At 38.8% G+C, this 16,944-nt stretch overlaps 1 protein-coding gene across 1 annotated transcript in view; it reads left to right on the forward strand.

Annotated features, from left to right (window-relative positions):
* Positions 1 to 16,722, forward strand: part of klhl14 (kelch-like family member 14) — a 172,520-nt gene extending 155,798 nt beyond the window's left edge. The window contains exon 8 of the mRNA XM_069915440.1: positions 16,333 to 16,722. Within this exon, the coding sequence (XP_069771541.1) occupies positions 16,333 to 16,473 (141 nt within the window). The 3' untranslated portion in view covers positions 16,474 to 16,722. The remainder of the gene's footprint in view (positions 1 to 16,332) is intronic.
* The last annotated feature ends 222 nt before the right edge of the window (positions 16,723 to 16,944 follow it).

The raw sequence follows: 16,944 nt of genomic DNA on the forward strand, positions 1-16,944 counted from the left end.
CACAGTTTCATATTGTTTTACATTTGTGGTTTGCTTCCTGGTTTTTCATAGCTTTCTTTATCCGATCACTGAAAAAAAATATACAAAATACCACAGGGAGCAAAAACGAACAGAGCTTTTAATTAACCAGATTTAGATCTCTTCCATCAAGAATACAAATTCAATCAGACATTTACTGATGTTTCTATTGGTCTCTATGGAATTCTAAAGTCTAGATTCTGAAGTTTAAAAAAAAACCTCCTGGAATACACTATCGAAACATTCATAGAATAGACCAAGATTAAATTACTCATTTCATTTCAGGATGAAGTCTCATTTATAGGCTAAACAGATTGTTATTGACTTATTATGAATTAATTATGGAATCTGGGGTATTTTTTTTCAAGCTAAACTGTTATTGAGACAGAGCTTCAGGGCGATAAAAGTGGAGGTAAGAGGGGTTGGGTTGCTGCCTTTTTGATCACATCAGCCCTTAGCACATTCCTGGGGGATCATCCACTGAGGTTATATTGGTGGAACTTAGATATAAGGGGAAGATCACTTTGATGGAATTGTATTATACATCCTCCAAAAGTCATTGGAAATTTGAGGAACAATACATCTGGAGATCACAGATAGATGTAAGAATGATGGAGTCATTCAGTAGGTAGTTTCAATTTCCTTCTTACTAACTGAGACTCTCACAGTGCAAAGGGCTTTGACAGGATGGAATGTATTAAACATGCCCAGGTAACTTTTCTCAAACAATATGTAGGTGGCCTTATTAGAGAGTGCAACGCAGGACCTCCTCTCGAGAAACCCTTGTGGATATGACATCAAATTCTGAAAAGAAATGGGACTTGTCCACATGTTACAGTCCTAAATAAAACAAGGCTAATTTTGATGACTTAAGACATGAGTTTGCAAAGAATAATTGAGAGAGTTTGTTTGCAGGTAAATGGGGCTTTGGCAAGTGAGAGAGAGGGAGAGTTCAGGGACAGCATGTTACCATTAATGTGAAGGGCCAGACTACCAAGATGAGGAACTTTAATAACCACAGATAATGAGGCTCTGGTTGAGAATACGAAGGGTGCATATGTCATATAGTTTAAGAGGGAACTTAGGAGGGAAAGAAAGGAGCATGAGATCACTCGGGCATTTAAGATGAAAAGAATTGTGTTGCATTGAAGAGGGAGGAGAATGTTAATAAATTTTGAGGAAAGATGCTCTAAAGTTAATTTTTTCTCATGAGGAAATTTTAATAAATTAAAAAGGATTTAAAGCAATATGAGGAAGGAATAATGTAAATTTATTCATCAACTGATAACAAAAAATGGTGAATAAGAAGACATGATTAATAAACATAGTTTGAGATGAGAAGAATGTTTTCCATAAATGAGTGAACTATTGAATAAACTCACATCAGAATAGCAAAACAATTAATGCATTATTGAAACATATAATTTATATTTATGGTAAAATTAAACAATTTGTGGGATTAAAAGACACCTCTCTCTCACAAAGATAGATATCTCACACCTCTATACCACAAAGTCACCTCTATCTCAAAACTGTTTAATACCCATGAATTTGGGTAATAGAATCTTGACTACCTGATATCAGGTGCATTGAAGATTGTTATGATCAACAGAAGCAAAATATATCTTTTGAGGGACTTAAAAATAAATATAATTTACCAAACAACACATTCTTTTGCTATCTCCAATTGGGAAAAGTGGGGACCATTAATGGTCCTACCTATATGCTCAGGCATGGAAATTCTAATTCAAAAGGGGAATGCAACCAAATTTTTCTCTAATATATATGTGAACTGATCCAAGATCAAAGCCAAAAATTTGGACTACATAGATCAGGGGAGATATGGGAATTGGATTTGGGCATTATAATCGATCCACAATACTGGTCAAATCTACAGATAGTATGACTACCTTAATTAATTCTAGATATAGACTGATTCACTATAATTTTCTGAACCAATTATATTTCACACCTCAAAAGATACATAAAAGTAAATCAGAATTTTCTGATGTGTTTTTGGTGTGGTACAGATGTTTACATTCCATCTGGTTGTGCACGAAACTAAGACTTTTTTAGATAGAATTGGGGAAAGTGTTGACAAAAATTGTGGGGGTGAACTTCCCTCTCGACCCAGAGTTGTTTCTTCTGGGGAATTTTGCAGTTATAAAAGTTATCTTCCCCAGAAGTAAATCTAAATTTATTAAAATTGCATTGTCAATAGCCAGAAATGTATAGTGATAACATGGAATTCCGATTACCTACTTCACATTGATCGTTGGAACATAGAAATGCAAAGCTGTATTCCCTTTGAGAAGATTACGTATAGTCTTAGGAATAGATATAGCATGTATGTCAAAATTTCTAAACCTTATTTAGACTATTTAAATGCCCAGATTGTATAATTTATTTTGATATTTGTCAATTAGTATACTCCTTATTAGAAATCTAATACTTTTAAAATGATGTGACTCTGAGATCTCAAACCTTGCTCCTGTTGCTTTTCCTTTTCCATTTTCTTTCTTTTTATCTCCCTGTATTCCCTGCTCTTTGTCCCCTTTTCTTTCAAAGCTGAGGAGGGGCATTGGGAGAAGAGGGACTCTCCTTTTTATATTTTTCTCTCTGACATTATCAATGTTTTTCTATGATTTTATATTCAAAATATTACTGTTATTATATTAATTGACTCTTATATTTTGTATTTTCATAAAACAAATAAAATACTCAAAATAAAATTCAGGAGAGCAGGTGACTCTAATGGTGTGCACAAGGATCTGTACTTAAGCCACAGCTATTTACAATCCAAACCAATGATATAGATGAAAGTTGAAAGAATGTCATAACTGAATGATACAAAACAAAGAAAGTAACTAGTGAGAAGAATATAAAGATGTTGCAAATAAATGTAGATTGACTAAATGATTGGGCAAACAGCAGTACATATGGAGTATTATGGAATCTAATATAAAATTATTCTACTTTGGAAGGCAAAAATGGAAAAGTAGAATACCTTTTCAAAGGAGAGAGACCAGTAAATGTTGCACAATAGCATTACAAGTGTTCTTGCTCATGAATTATAGAAGATATCATGCAGATAGTCCAAGCAAATGATAAGGCATTTTTTTTTTAAATAAAAAAGAAAAAGCTGGAGACACCCATGAAGTCTGACATCTTCTGTGGAAAGAGAACAGACTAACATTTCAGGCCTGAGGTCCTTCATCAGAATATTTTCTCAAAATGCTAAGCATTTCCAACATTTTCTATTTTTAATCTTTAAATTTCCAACTTCTGTTTCTGATTTTCAATTAGAAAGGCAAATGACTACCTTAGACTTTGTTCCAGATGGTTACATTATTTTAGAACATTTATAAATTTTACGCAGATAAACACCTTGGCAAGCCTACGGTTACTATGTATAGATATAGCCCTATCCACAAGGATTAACCTCTAGTTCATTTCACAGTAAAGAAAAAAATCACACCAGTCAAATATAAAATTAATTTTAACAAGAACAAGTTATTCAAGAAAATCATACAGGACTTCTGAATTAAGTTAATCATAAAGTCGTGGAGTCATATAGCACAGAAATACTGTCTACTCAAGGATAACCAGCATGGCTTTGTGAAGGGAAGGTCATGTCTTATAAGCCTAATTGAGTTTTTTGAGGAGATAATAAAAGAAATTGATGAAAGTAGGGTGATAGATATGGCAAGGCATTTGATAAGGTTCCTCCATGAGAGACTCGTTCAAGAGTCATGAGGCATTGGGTCCACGGAACCTTGGCTGTAAGGATTAAAAATTGACTTGCATATGGAAAGCAGAGAGTAGTAATTGCAATTTTTGTACCATTGTTGAAAGAGGAGGAGCAAGGGACTCAGGAGAGCTGGAAATGTCAGGAACCAGCTGGAGCTGAGTGCAGTTTAAAAGGGAGCAGAAGGCGTTAAGGATTAAACAGAATGGTGATTGGTAGGAGGAGTAATAAAGATAAGGGGCAGTGACAAATAAAAAGAGGGTAGCTCAAGCAGAATGGCCAGTGTGAGGGTGGCCCAGTGTAGGCATGAAACCTGGAGGGTTTGGCTAGCAAAGATTGAGGATGAGCTTGTTTCCAGCAAGGTAAGGCCAGATAAGATATTAGTATTTAAATTAGGAAGAGTTAATGGAGAGAGCAGCTAGGGTACTAGAATGCTCTGATTGCAGGATTTGGGAAATCTGGGACAGCATAATTGTGCATCCAGCTGCAGCTCCTGGGAGATCAAGTTAGGAAACTGGAGCTGGATGAATTCTGGATCCTTTAGGAGGCATGGGCAGTGATAAAGAGGAGCTTCAGGGAGACTATCACCCCCATAAGTCAGGAGAGGGAAGAGGAATTAACAGACAGTGCAGAGCACCCCTATGGCCATTCGACTCCACAAAAAGTATACTGTTTTGGATACCGTTGGGGGGGGGGGATGATCTACCAGGAACAAGTTGTGGTGGTCACAACTCTGGCACAAAGGCTGGCCTCTCAGTTCAGAAGGGAAGGGGGGAAAAAAGGAGACCTATGATGATTAGTTAGATGAGTGGATAGGAGCTTCTTTAAATGGTAACAAGGCTTCCAGATTCTATGTTGCCTCCCAGGTACCAGGGTCAGGGATGTCTCTGATCGAGTTCACAACATTCCTACTAGATGGCAGAAGTTCACTTGAGTGTGTTGGGTCCTTCACAATGCTTATTGCTATTTGCCCTCATCAAGAGTTGTAAATGACCTTCATGGTAGGAAGAGAGCCCCCAATGATCTTTTCCACTGACTTCACTATCCTTTGCAGGGTCTTGTCATCTGAGGAAGTACAGCTTCCAAACCAGGCAGTGATGCAGTTGCACAGGATGCTCTCGATACATCTTCTGTAGAATGTAATGAGGATGGAGGGTGGGAGATGAAGTTTCTCCAGCCTTTGCAGGAAGTAGAGGTGCTGCTGGGCTTTCTTGGCTATAGAGCTGATGTTAAGGGACTGTGAGATTCTCCACCCGAGTGCACTCCAAGGAATTAGATACTCTTGACAACCTCAACGGTGAAGCTGTCAATGGTCAGCAGAGCATAGTTCCCCTGGGCCCTTTTGAAGTCAACAACCATCTCTTTTGTCTTTTTTAATGTTCAGATTCAGGTTAGGTAAGAAGTTAAAAAGCAGGACCTCAACGGTGGTAATCTTGGGATTGCTGCCTGTGCCACATGCCAGAGGGGATAGGAATAGGAAGTTGCGGCAGATGAATGCATGGCTGAAGAGTTGGTTCATGGGGCAGTGGTTCAGATTCATGGATCATTGGGATCTCTTCTGGGGAATGTCTGACCTGTACAAAAAGGATGAGCAGCACCTGAACTGGAATGGAACCAATATTCTGGTGGCCAAGTTTGCTAGAGGTGTTGGGGAGGGTTTAAGGTAGTTTAGCAGGGAGATGAGAACCAGAATGTGAGTGCAGAGAATAGGGCAGTAGATCAAAAGGATGATGCCATGTGTTCTGAGCTTGTGAGGAAGGACAGGCAGGGGACAAAACATAAATGCAGTCAGTTAATAGGTTTGAAATGTGTCTATTTTAATGCAGGGAGTATTAAAAATAAAGGGGATTAACTTAGAGCATGGATCAATATGTGGAACTACGACGTTGTGGCCATTACAGAGGCTTGGCAGGAGGAAGGACAGGATTGACTTATGCAGGTACCGGGGTTTAGGTGTTTTAAAAGGAATAAGATGGGAGGTAAGAGGGGGTGGAGTAGCATTACTGGTCAGGGATAGTATCACAGCTATAGAAAGGGAGGAGACTGTAGAGTGAGTGTCCACTGAGTCGGTGTGGGTGGAAGTCAGAAATAGGAAGGGAGCTATCACTATGCTGGGTGTAATCTGTTGGCCCCCAAATAGCTCTCGGGACACCAAGGACCAGATAAGCAGGCAGATTTTGGAATGGTGTAGGAAATACAGTGTACAAGGTATAGTTATGGGTGATTTCAACTTCCCTAATATTGATTGGCACCTCCTTACTGCAAGAGGGATAGATGGGGCTAAATTTGTCAGGTGTGTTCAAGAAGGATTCCTGACAGAGAATATGGACGAGCCGATGAGATGAGAAGACATATTTGATCTAATTCTGGCTAATGAGCCTGGTCAGGTGGCGGTCCTCTTGGTGGTTGAGCATTTTGGTGAGAGTGACCACATCTGCCTGTGCTTCAGCATAACCATGGGAAAGGATAAAAGCAGACAAAATGGGAAAGTGCTTAATTGGGTAAGGGATCATTATGATGGAATTGAGGTGGGAACTAGCAAGAGTAAATTGGAAACAGATGCTCAAGGGAGAAAGCACAGAACTATTGTGGAGGAAGTTTAGGGACCACTTGTGCTTGGTTCAGGATAGGATTGTCTCACTGGGACAAGAAAAAGATGGTAGGAAAAGGGAACTATGGTTGATGAAACATGCGAGGCAGCTAGTCAGGAGGAAGAAGGAATATTAGATATAGGAAGCAGGAAACAGGATAGGCTCATTAGAAGTATATGTTATCCAGGAAGGAGCTTAAGAAAGAATTTAGGAGAGCTCGAAGTGTGCATGACAAGTCCTTGGTATATAGAATTAAGGAGAATCCCAAGTCATTTTATGCCTTTGAGAAGAACAGAAGGATATCAAAAATGAAGATGGGGCCACTAAATGATAAAGGAGGCCACATGTGCCTGGAGGCGGAGGAGGTTGGGGAGTCCTAAATAAATACTTTGCTTCAGTATTCATAAAAGAAAAGGACCTTAATCAGGGTGAGGTCAAAATAAAACAGGCTTTTATGCTGGACAATGTGAGATTAATTAAATGTGGATCCTCTTAAAAACATGTCGATTGATAGATCCCCAGGGCTGGGTGCAACATACACCAGGTTGCTGTGGGAAGTGAGGGAAGAGATAGCTGGGGCAGTAGTTATGATCTTTGAGTCCTTTTTGACTGTAGGGGAGGTGCCAGAGGATTGGAAAATGGCAAATGTAATCCCCTTGTTTAAAAAAGGTAATAGGGAGAATCCTAGAATTATAGACTAGTGATTCTTATGTCAGTGGTGTGCAAACTATTGGAAAGGATTCTTAAGAATAGAATCTATGAGCATTTGGAGAAGTAAAGTCTACTTAAGGATAGTCAGCAGGTCTTTGTGAAGGGAATGTCATGCCTCATGAGCCTAATTGAGTTTTTTGAGATAACAAATGAAATTGATGAAGGTAAGACAGTAGATGTAGTCTCCATAGATTTTATTCAAGGTCTGCAATGAGAGACTCATTCAAGAAGTCTTGAGGCATGGGATCCATAGAACCTTGGCTGTGTGGATAAAAAATTGGCTTGTAGATAGAAAGCAAAGATTAGTAGTGGAAGAAAAGTATTCTTCCTGGAGGTCTTAGTGGAGTGCCATAAGGATCTGTTCTGGGTCCCTTGCTCTTTGTGATTTTGATAAATGACTTAGATGAATAAGCAAAAGGATGGATCACTACATTTGCAGAAGAATCGAAGGTTGGAGTTATGCTTAGTGCTGAAGAATATTGTTGGTTACAAAAGGATATGGACAGGATGTAGAGTTGGGTGGAAAAGTGACAGGTGGAGTTGAATCTGAATAAATGTGAGGTGATGCATTTTTGAAGGTCAAAACAGAAGTCTGAGGACAGGATGAATAGTTAGATACTTAAGATTGTGGATGAACAGAGGGACCTTGGGATCCAAATCCATACACCTCTCAAGGTGTTGCGTAGTTTGATAGCATAGTTAAGAAGGTCTATGGGCTTCAATAATAGGGGGATTGAGTTCAAGAGTCAAGAGGTCATGTTGCAACTCTACATATCTCTGGTGAGACTACACTTAAGAGTATTGTGTTAGGTTCTTATTAGGATGTTGCCTGGATTTAAAAATAAGTCCTATGATGCAAAGTTAGCAGTGCTGTGACTTTTCTCTTTGGAGCGAAGAAGGATGAGAAGAGACTTAAGATAGGTTCCACCAACTTCCACCCTAACCTCAAAACATTTGATCCATCTTGAGCAACACTGTCCCTTTCCTCAATCTCTCTCTGTCTCCATCTGGGGAGACAAAACTCTCAACAGACATCTTCTATAAACCCACCAACTCCCACAACTACCTCAACTACACCTCTTCAAACCCTGTCGCATCTGGACCCAGGATGGGAACTTTGATATCAGATCAACAGAGATGTCTTCCTTCTTCAAACAACATGGCTTTCCCTCTGCTACCATCACCTGCATATCCTCCATTACCCACATATCTGCCATAGCCTCTTCCACCCCCACACACAAGGACAGGATTTCTTGTCCTCAACTACCACCCCACGAGCCTCTGCATCCAACACATCCTCCTCTGCCATTTTTGCCACCTACTACATGATCTCACCTCTAGACTTATTCCCCTCTCTGCCTTCTGCAGAGACTGCTCCCTCTGTGTCTCCCTTGTTCCCTCCTCCCTCCCCACCAATCATCCCCTTGGGACCTACCCCTATGACTGCAGGAGGTGCTCCACTTGTGTCCACAACTCCTCCCTCACCACCATTCGGGGCCCCAAACAATCATTCCAAGTTGAGCAACATTTTATTTGTGAATCAATACAGGGGTCATCTACTGCACCCTGTGCTTCCGTTGTAGTCTCCCCTACATCAGAAAGTCTGATGGGAGACTGGGAGATCGCTTTGTTGAGTGCCTCAGCTCTGTCTGCCGTAATAGCGTGGATCTCCCAGTGGCTAGCCATTTCCATTTCCCATCCAATTCTCCTACCGACATGTCTGTTCATGGTCTCATGCACTGTTGGATTGAGACCACCTGCAAATTGGAGGAACAACACCTCTTCTCCCGACTAGGCACCCTCCAACCGGATAGCATTAATATAGACTTTGTGGCTTTTGTTAACAAACCCCTCCCCCGGGCTTTCTTCCCCCTGCTCTGTCTCTTCCTTCCACCTCCTTTTACACAACCATGATTAATTTTTACCTCGTCCCTTATTATAACCAATTAACACCTTTTGTTGGTCCGGATTCTACCCCCAGCCAGCATTTTCTGAATTCTGAGACTTCCTGAGATTTCCTGCTTCTGACTCATTCCTTGAAGGAGGGCTCAGCAATATATATTTGTCTTCTAAAAGATGCTAAAAGACCGGCTGAGTTCCTCAAGCATTTCAGTGTATTTATTACTACAATCACAGCATTTGCAGACTTTTGTGTTTCACTTAATAGAGGTTTACAAGATTATGAGAGGCAGTGCCTTTTTCCCTGGGCAGGAATAGCAAACTCTAGGGGAGAGCTCTACAAAGTGAAGGGAGAGAAGTTTAGGGGAGATATTAGGGTTAAGTTCTTCTACACAAAGAGCTGTGGTTGCATGGAATGCCTTTCCGGGGATGGTGGTGGAGGTTGAAACATTAGGAGCCTCTGAGACTTTTAGATAGGCATATGGTTGAAAGAAAAATGGAAGGTTTTGAGGTAGGGAAGGGTTTAGTCAATTTTTTTGGTAAGAATATATAGGTACACATAACATCGAGGGCTGAAGGGTCTATACTATACTGTAATATCCTATGTTATATGTAAACAGGCCATTCAGTCCTCCACATCTATGCTGACCATCAAATACCTATCACACATCCCATTTGCCAGCATTTAGTTGATTGCTTTCTGTGCCTTTAAGATCCAAGAGCTTTTCCTGATGCTTCTTCAATTCTGCAATAGCATGTGCCTCCACTCCTCTTCAGGCAATGAGTCCTAAATTCCAACTACCCTCTGGGTGAATTAATTTTTATTCAAATCATCTATAAAACTTCCTCTTCACTTTAAATCTGTGCTCTCATGTCTGCTATGGAAAAGGTATCTTTCTATCAATCCTATTTATGCCTCTTGTAATTATGCATACTTCTATCAGATACCCCTCCAAGAAAATCAAAACCAAGCTTTCTCTTCATAACTGAAACACACTATTTTTAGGCAACACCCTCTACAGTGTAATCAGGTCCTTCTTATAGTGAAGAAACCAGAAATGTACATAGCAATCTTGCTGTGTCCTCACCAATATTTTATAAAATCATATCATAAGCTCCATCTGCCTTTACTCTCTGGTCTGGTAAATGAATTCAAGCTTCCAATGTGACTTCTTCACCACCTTATCTACCTGTACTGCCACGATCAGAGGTTTTGGACTTGTATACCAAGGGCCCTTTGATTTTCCTAGGGTTCTATTATTCATTAGAGATGTTGTCCTTACTAGACCTCGAAAATACATCACCTCACATTTATCAGGATTAAATTCTATCTGACATTGCCCTGCTCAGTTTATCAGCTGATCAATATTATCTACAAACATGCTGATCATACATCCTATATTCAAATCTATCATTATCATGTGTTGCAAACAGCAAGGGACCCAGTATTGATCCCTATGGCACACCTACAGATCACAGGCTTTCAATTACATAAAAAGATCTATCCACTATCACCCTCTTTTTCATATTTTCAAGACCATATTTGATCCAATGTGCCAATTTCCTTGGATTCTCTTGTGGTCTCTGCTTTTTGACAAGGCCCTTAAGAGGGACCTTGTCAAATGCCTTGCTGAAATCCAGGTAAACCACAAAAACCACCCTCATTAATATATTTAGTTACCTCTTCAAAGAAACTCAATTAAATGAGTCAATAGGGTTTCCCACCAGCAAATCCATTCTGACTATTCCTAATTAATCCATGCCTTTCCATGTATATATTAATCTTGATCTATTTTTCAACTCACTGAGTTATGGTCACTATCTTATTGTCTTGTTGCCCACTCAATTAAGTCTTCCTGCAATGCTATCAGGTTTTGATAAGAACACATGGAATATTGCATTATTTGGTCAGAATACCAGTATAATTTAAGCAGATAGGATCATCTGTAAATAATAACCAGCTGAAAATCTATATATTATCTGGAAAAGGTTTATAAAGTTATGTCATTTTGAAGTAATATTGCCAAGATTTTTTTTATTAAATCAAGGGTATTCTTCCTTAGATTGGGTCAAACGAATTATTTGATTAATCCCAGGAATGGGAAAACTTTCCTTGGAAAATAATGGAATAGAACAGCACTACATTATTGAGGTTTACAAAAGTATGAGGAATCTCTTTGAAAGTGTTAATTCTGCAAAAGGAACATTAAAATGTATTGTTTTACGGTGTCCAATGCAGGACTAGATTGGTATTTTTTAGTTTTGTTTGATGTGTCTGAGTTGGAAGGAAGGCAGGTAAAACTCTTCTAGAGAAAGACAGTTGAGTGAAACTGAAGTGGCTCAGTGGGTAGTTTGTTGTTTTTCTTTTTAATGTTATACACCAAAAAATGTTTTAAAATCTGAAAATGATTTTGGATGTATACTTAATGTAATTATAATAAGAAATCCTGTTTAAATTGTTTTTTAATCTGTCGATGATGTGCCACCTAGTGTCATTTAATAGGTATTGTCAAATCCCTTGAAATCTAAGAAATAAAATAAATGATGTCTGTTTGCAGAAATGCAGATAAGTAAATCAACTCCAATAAGATCAGTCTTTTAGTGGGAAAGCATAATAGCTCATATGAGAACATTAAACTGAAGTTTTTCTTTACACACATTAACCACATATATCCTTACTATTGTTTTCTATGTATAACTACAGATTTGTTTTTCAAGATGGCATTTTGTCCCTTCACTGTATTTTACACAATGTTTTGGCCTGTTCTTAAAAAAGGTAGATCAAAATTGTATCCATCTAACTGAATAAATGCTTGTTTTTAATACTGAATTAATATGGCATAACAATTGTTCAAACTGCTCTCTCACATTTCACTTATGATAAAGGTCCTTGCACCTGTTCTATTAGAAACAAAGGGAAAACTGACTTCAGACGAGATGGTCCAGAAGTACAGCACCTTAACTTGCTTCACCATTATTCAAAAACACCCCATTTATAGCATATCAGGACTTGGGTAACATTTTCATAAAAGAAAACACAACAATATGATCGAGAGGCAGCAGTGCCTGATTGATGCACCCACTCAGATCCCATTATTTTTTGCAGGCAGATGCACGCCTTTACCTGGGAATGATATAGAGACCTGTCTTCTCATGATCGGAGGGAGCCAACAGTAGCTTGCAGCACAGAAGTTGCATATGCAGAAGATTATCAGAATTGTGGCTGTTCTTTATGAGAATAAACAATGGCAGTCAGCATGGAATAGCACACAGAGTAACTGATATGATACAGAGACACACTGCATGCTTGATACCATGGTGTGGTGCATGGAGTAACAATATTAGGGATGTGTGCCTCGGGTTATTGATATCACATTGCAGTTCCTAGATAATTTATGTCATTTGGAGGTTCTTGCATTAATTGAAACCAAGAAGTGACGCATTAGATATTTCATACTAGGGAATGGTTTCAGGGTAGATCCATAGAAGCATAGTTGTACAGCATAAATAATCTTCAGCCACGTTTGTGCCAAACGTTATGTCCATCAACCCATTTGCCTATATTAGAATTGTATAATACAGTGCATTGCGTATTTAAGATTCTGTCTAATGAGTCTCTTAAATATTGTAATTGTATCTGATTTCGCCATATTCTCTAGTAGTGTGTTGCACATATTAACTACTCTGTGTGAGAATATCCCCTTTAAAATTGCTTCCTCTCACCTTAAGGTGATGACTTCAAGTTTTTGATCCCCCGCCCCCCCCCCACCCCCAACAGGGGAAAGATACCTTGACGATCTATCCATGGTTATTCATGATTAGTATCTTTGCAGAAAGAGACATGGAGTCATATAGAAACAGGTCCTTCCTCCCAACTAGCACACACTGAACAAATTGTCCCACTTATACTAGTCCCATCTACCTGCATTCGGCTTCATTGAAGAAAGTACAGGGTGATGGTGGATGGTTGTTTTTTTGGACTGAAGGCCTGTGACTAGTGATGTGCCACAGGAGATTGGTGCTGGGCCCATTGCTGTTTGTTATCCATATCAATAATTTATAGGAAAACATACGTGGCAGGATTAGCAAGTTTTCGGATGACACTAGAGTGTCTGGTATTGAGAATAGTGAAGATTGTTGCTAAAAATTGCAGTAGGATCTTGATCAGTTGGGAAGGTGGGCAGAGGAATTTAATACAGAGAATTTTTTGCTTCTAAACCCATCCTATCCATGTATCCATCCACCCAATCTATTCCTCCCATGATTTTGTATACCTCTATACAGGGATGGCTAACTATTTAATTTTTTAATTTAGACATACTATACAGTTATAGGCCATTTAAGCCCACGAGTACATGCCGGGAATGTAGGTTAATTGAGTGGCACAGACTCATGGGCCAAAATGGCCTGTTTCTGTGCTGTATATCTAAATTAAAAATTAAAAGGTTAGCCACCACTGTGAGATCACCCCTAATCCTCCTGTGCTCAAAGGAATAAAGTCATAACCTACTAATCCTCTTCCAATAGCTCAGTTCTACGTCCTTTGTCAAAATTCTTGTAAATTTCTTTAGTTTGACAACATCTTTCCTGTAGCATCGTGACCAAAATGAAACACAATACTCTAAATGGGGGCTCACCAAAGTCTTATACAAACTGCAACATGCCCTGATCTTCCAACTTCTATACTCAGCACATTGACTAATGACAGCCACCCTATCTACCTGTGATGCCACATTCAAGGTTCAGCTATTCCCAACATATGTCTGTCTTCCATTCTAACTGACTGATCACATCTCAAAATGGACATAAATTGGAAGTATAGAATTCTATATATTCTATATGGCATATAGAAGTTATAAATCAAGTCATTTTCAATTCCAAATTGAGCGTCTTCTTGCCAGATCTATCAGCAGAGGTTTGGTTTCCCTCTTGCTCACTATCTTCTTTGGTGAGCTTACCGAATGGCAAATGAGAGATGGTCACTATCGTACGTACACAACCATTATTTTTTTCAGTCCTTTTATGGATAGTCGTAAGTCATATAGATCGTATATCGGAGAGAGGCTGTACTATGTACCTGTACACCTAAATCCCTCTGCTCTGCAACACTTTCCAGATCCTGACCATCCATTGTGTAAGTCTTAACCCTATCAAAACCCTTGGTCAAGTGCAAAATTATACACTCATATGCATCAGGACAATCAGTACCTCCTCAACTGTTATACTGACTGTTCTCAAGACACTAAATTGATGACACAGTGGATCGTGAAGAAAATTTCTAAGATTACAGATGAACTGGGAAAGTTGACCAAGGAAGATGGAATTTAATTCGAACAAATGCGAGGTGTTACATTTTGCAAGGTTAAAAGAGGGCAGGACTTGCATTGTGAATGGTAGGACCGATGGAGTGTTGCAGACTGAGAAATGTTGAGGGTACAGGTACATAGTACTCTAAAAATGCAAAACAGGTTGTGAAGGAAGGCATTTGGCATACTTGGCTTCTTTAGTTAGGGCACTGAGTACAGGAGCAGGGAGGTCATAATGCAACTGCACAGAATGTTGGTGAAATTGTATCTGGAGTATTGTGAAATGAGCTGCCAGAGGAGAGTACAAATGTTTAAAAGACATTTAGACAGATCGTGGTTAGGAATGTTTGAGAGAGATAATGGCCAAGCGCAGGTAAATCCAACTAACTTGGCTACACAACTTGGTCGGCAAGGACAATTTTGGCTGAAGGGCCTGTCTCCATGCTGCAAAATTCTATGACTCTATGACTCCAATACATTTTCTGAGTTTTTCCCTATGACTTTATTTCTAACCTTTTCCATAACTACTTTAAAATATATGGTGTAAAGTTACTGCACTATATCCAAAATCAACTTCCACTGACACTCCTTCCACTTCACCATTGCATACCCAAGATACTTTTTAATTCAAAAAAAGATACAGCACAGAAGATGGTAGACAAATGGAATTAGCTGCCAGAGAAAGTGGTCGAAGCAGGGACAATGGTAACATTAAAAAAATAGTTTCACAGCTGCATGGTTTAGAGGGATATGGGTCATCACTGCTTATCATTTTATATTCTGCTATCTGGTCATCCCTCAGCCTCCAATCTCACCCTATAACTAAAGTCCTTCTGATGAATTTCCTCTTCTCAAAGTTCAAAATTATCATATGAAATCATATATGAGATCCTTTTTCCTATGGGCCAGTCAGAATTCCTTTCCAGTACAATCACGTGCTTCCTTTAGTGTGGTGAACAGAAATGCACATGTAACTCCAGATGTGACTAACCAGAGTTTTGTAAAATTGTACCTATGAAGGCAAGCATGCCATATGCCTTCCTTATCACCACTTTCTGGGAACTATGGTTTTGGGCCCTTTGGTCTCTCTGTTCACCTTAGCACTTCAACATTTACTGTCTATGTCATACCCCTGTTTGACTTCACAAAATTCTTGAGCTTGCTCTGGAAGGATTAATTTTCATTTACCAATGCCCCGCCCAAATTTCCATCTGATCTATATCCTGCTAATTGATACCACATGTCCATATTGCATGGAGTAATTGATACCATGAAGGATGTGTGGGGAAAGTGCATTGCGGGTACAAAGGTATGTGTAGGATAACTGACACTACTGAGCAATGCATGCAGTAATTGATATCATTGAGGGGTGCATCGGATAATTGATGGCATGGAAGTTGCATGTAGTAATTAATACCATAGAAGAATGTGTGGAATAATTAATACCATAGAGGGGTGCCATGGAAGGTGTGTATTGAGATACATGGAGATGTGCACAGAGTAACTGATATCATGGAATGATGTGTTGAGTAACAGATACCATAAGGGTTTATGTGTGGAGTAATTGTAAACATGGAAGGGTTTATGAGATCATTGATACCATGGAAGTGTGCACAAACTTATTGAGGAGTGCATGAGGCAATGGATAACATGAACAGGTTGATGGGTAGTTAAGAGCACAGATGAGTGCTTGGGATCATTGCCTCCATTAATGTTGCATGAAAGAGTGCACAGAGTTATTGATGTTATTGAGGAATGCATGAGGTAATTGATACCATGGAGTGTCACAAGCTCCTCCTGCAAGAGTTCAACTTCAGCAACCATTGAAAAGAAATGATATATTTGCAGAGCTTAGTTCCTATTCATATGGTACAGTCATCAGCTGAATGCACTAGATGTGGAGGATGGAATTCCTTTTATAATTCTAGTATTCTCCTTACTTATCCAAAGATGGGAAAAGTTGTGGCAAGTAGGTTAAGATTAAAGTTTGGTGAAAGAGTAACGTGTTTCATTTTTAATGTTCAAAGCATTAGATTGAATGCTGTGTTTTATATTGCAGGGAGCCTACAAATCATCTACAATTTGCTACAGCCCTGAGCAAGCAACTTGGACAGAATTGGAGGGGGAAGTTGCTGAGCCACTCGCAGGCCCAGCTTGTGTAACTGTTACATTGCCGGCCTGTGTGCCATACAATAAATAAAACATTTTGTCTGTTCACAACATTATTATAAACTCTGAGACAATTTATTTAAATGATATCAAGTGCAAAGTACTGAATTCTTATTCCCAAACACATTTAATGTTTGAAATGTGCTTTTTTACTATGGTAATTTATGACTATGAAAATAATGTTATGTAAATCTTTGTATCTTTCAGATGAAAGGCATGACCAAGTAAAATAACTGATGTAGTAGAATATAACAAAATGTAAATTTTGTACAGGATAAGAAAGTGTAAATGAAGCTTGTCTGTTAAAAACATACTTAAATAAAACCTTTAAAATGCTGCATAGTTGAAAATATTCCTTATCTAAATTTATCTTCTGTTTGGTAATGCACATAGATTTATGTTCTGAACTTGTGTTTTCATGGTGTAATGAATTGATCAATACACTTGAAGAATTAATGTTCTCAAAGTATGTAAGCATCTTTATATTCACTATTATAAAAAT

The sequence above is a fragment of the Narcine bancroftii genome, chromosome 2 (genome assembly GCF_036971445.1).
Source record: "Narcine bancroftii isolate sNarBan1 chromosome 2, sNarBan1.hap1, whole genome shotgun sequence".
Taxonomy (NCBI): Eukaryota; Metazoa; Chordata; class Chondrichthyes; order Torpediniformes; family Narcinidae; genus Narcine; species Narcine bancroftii.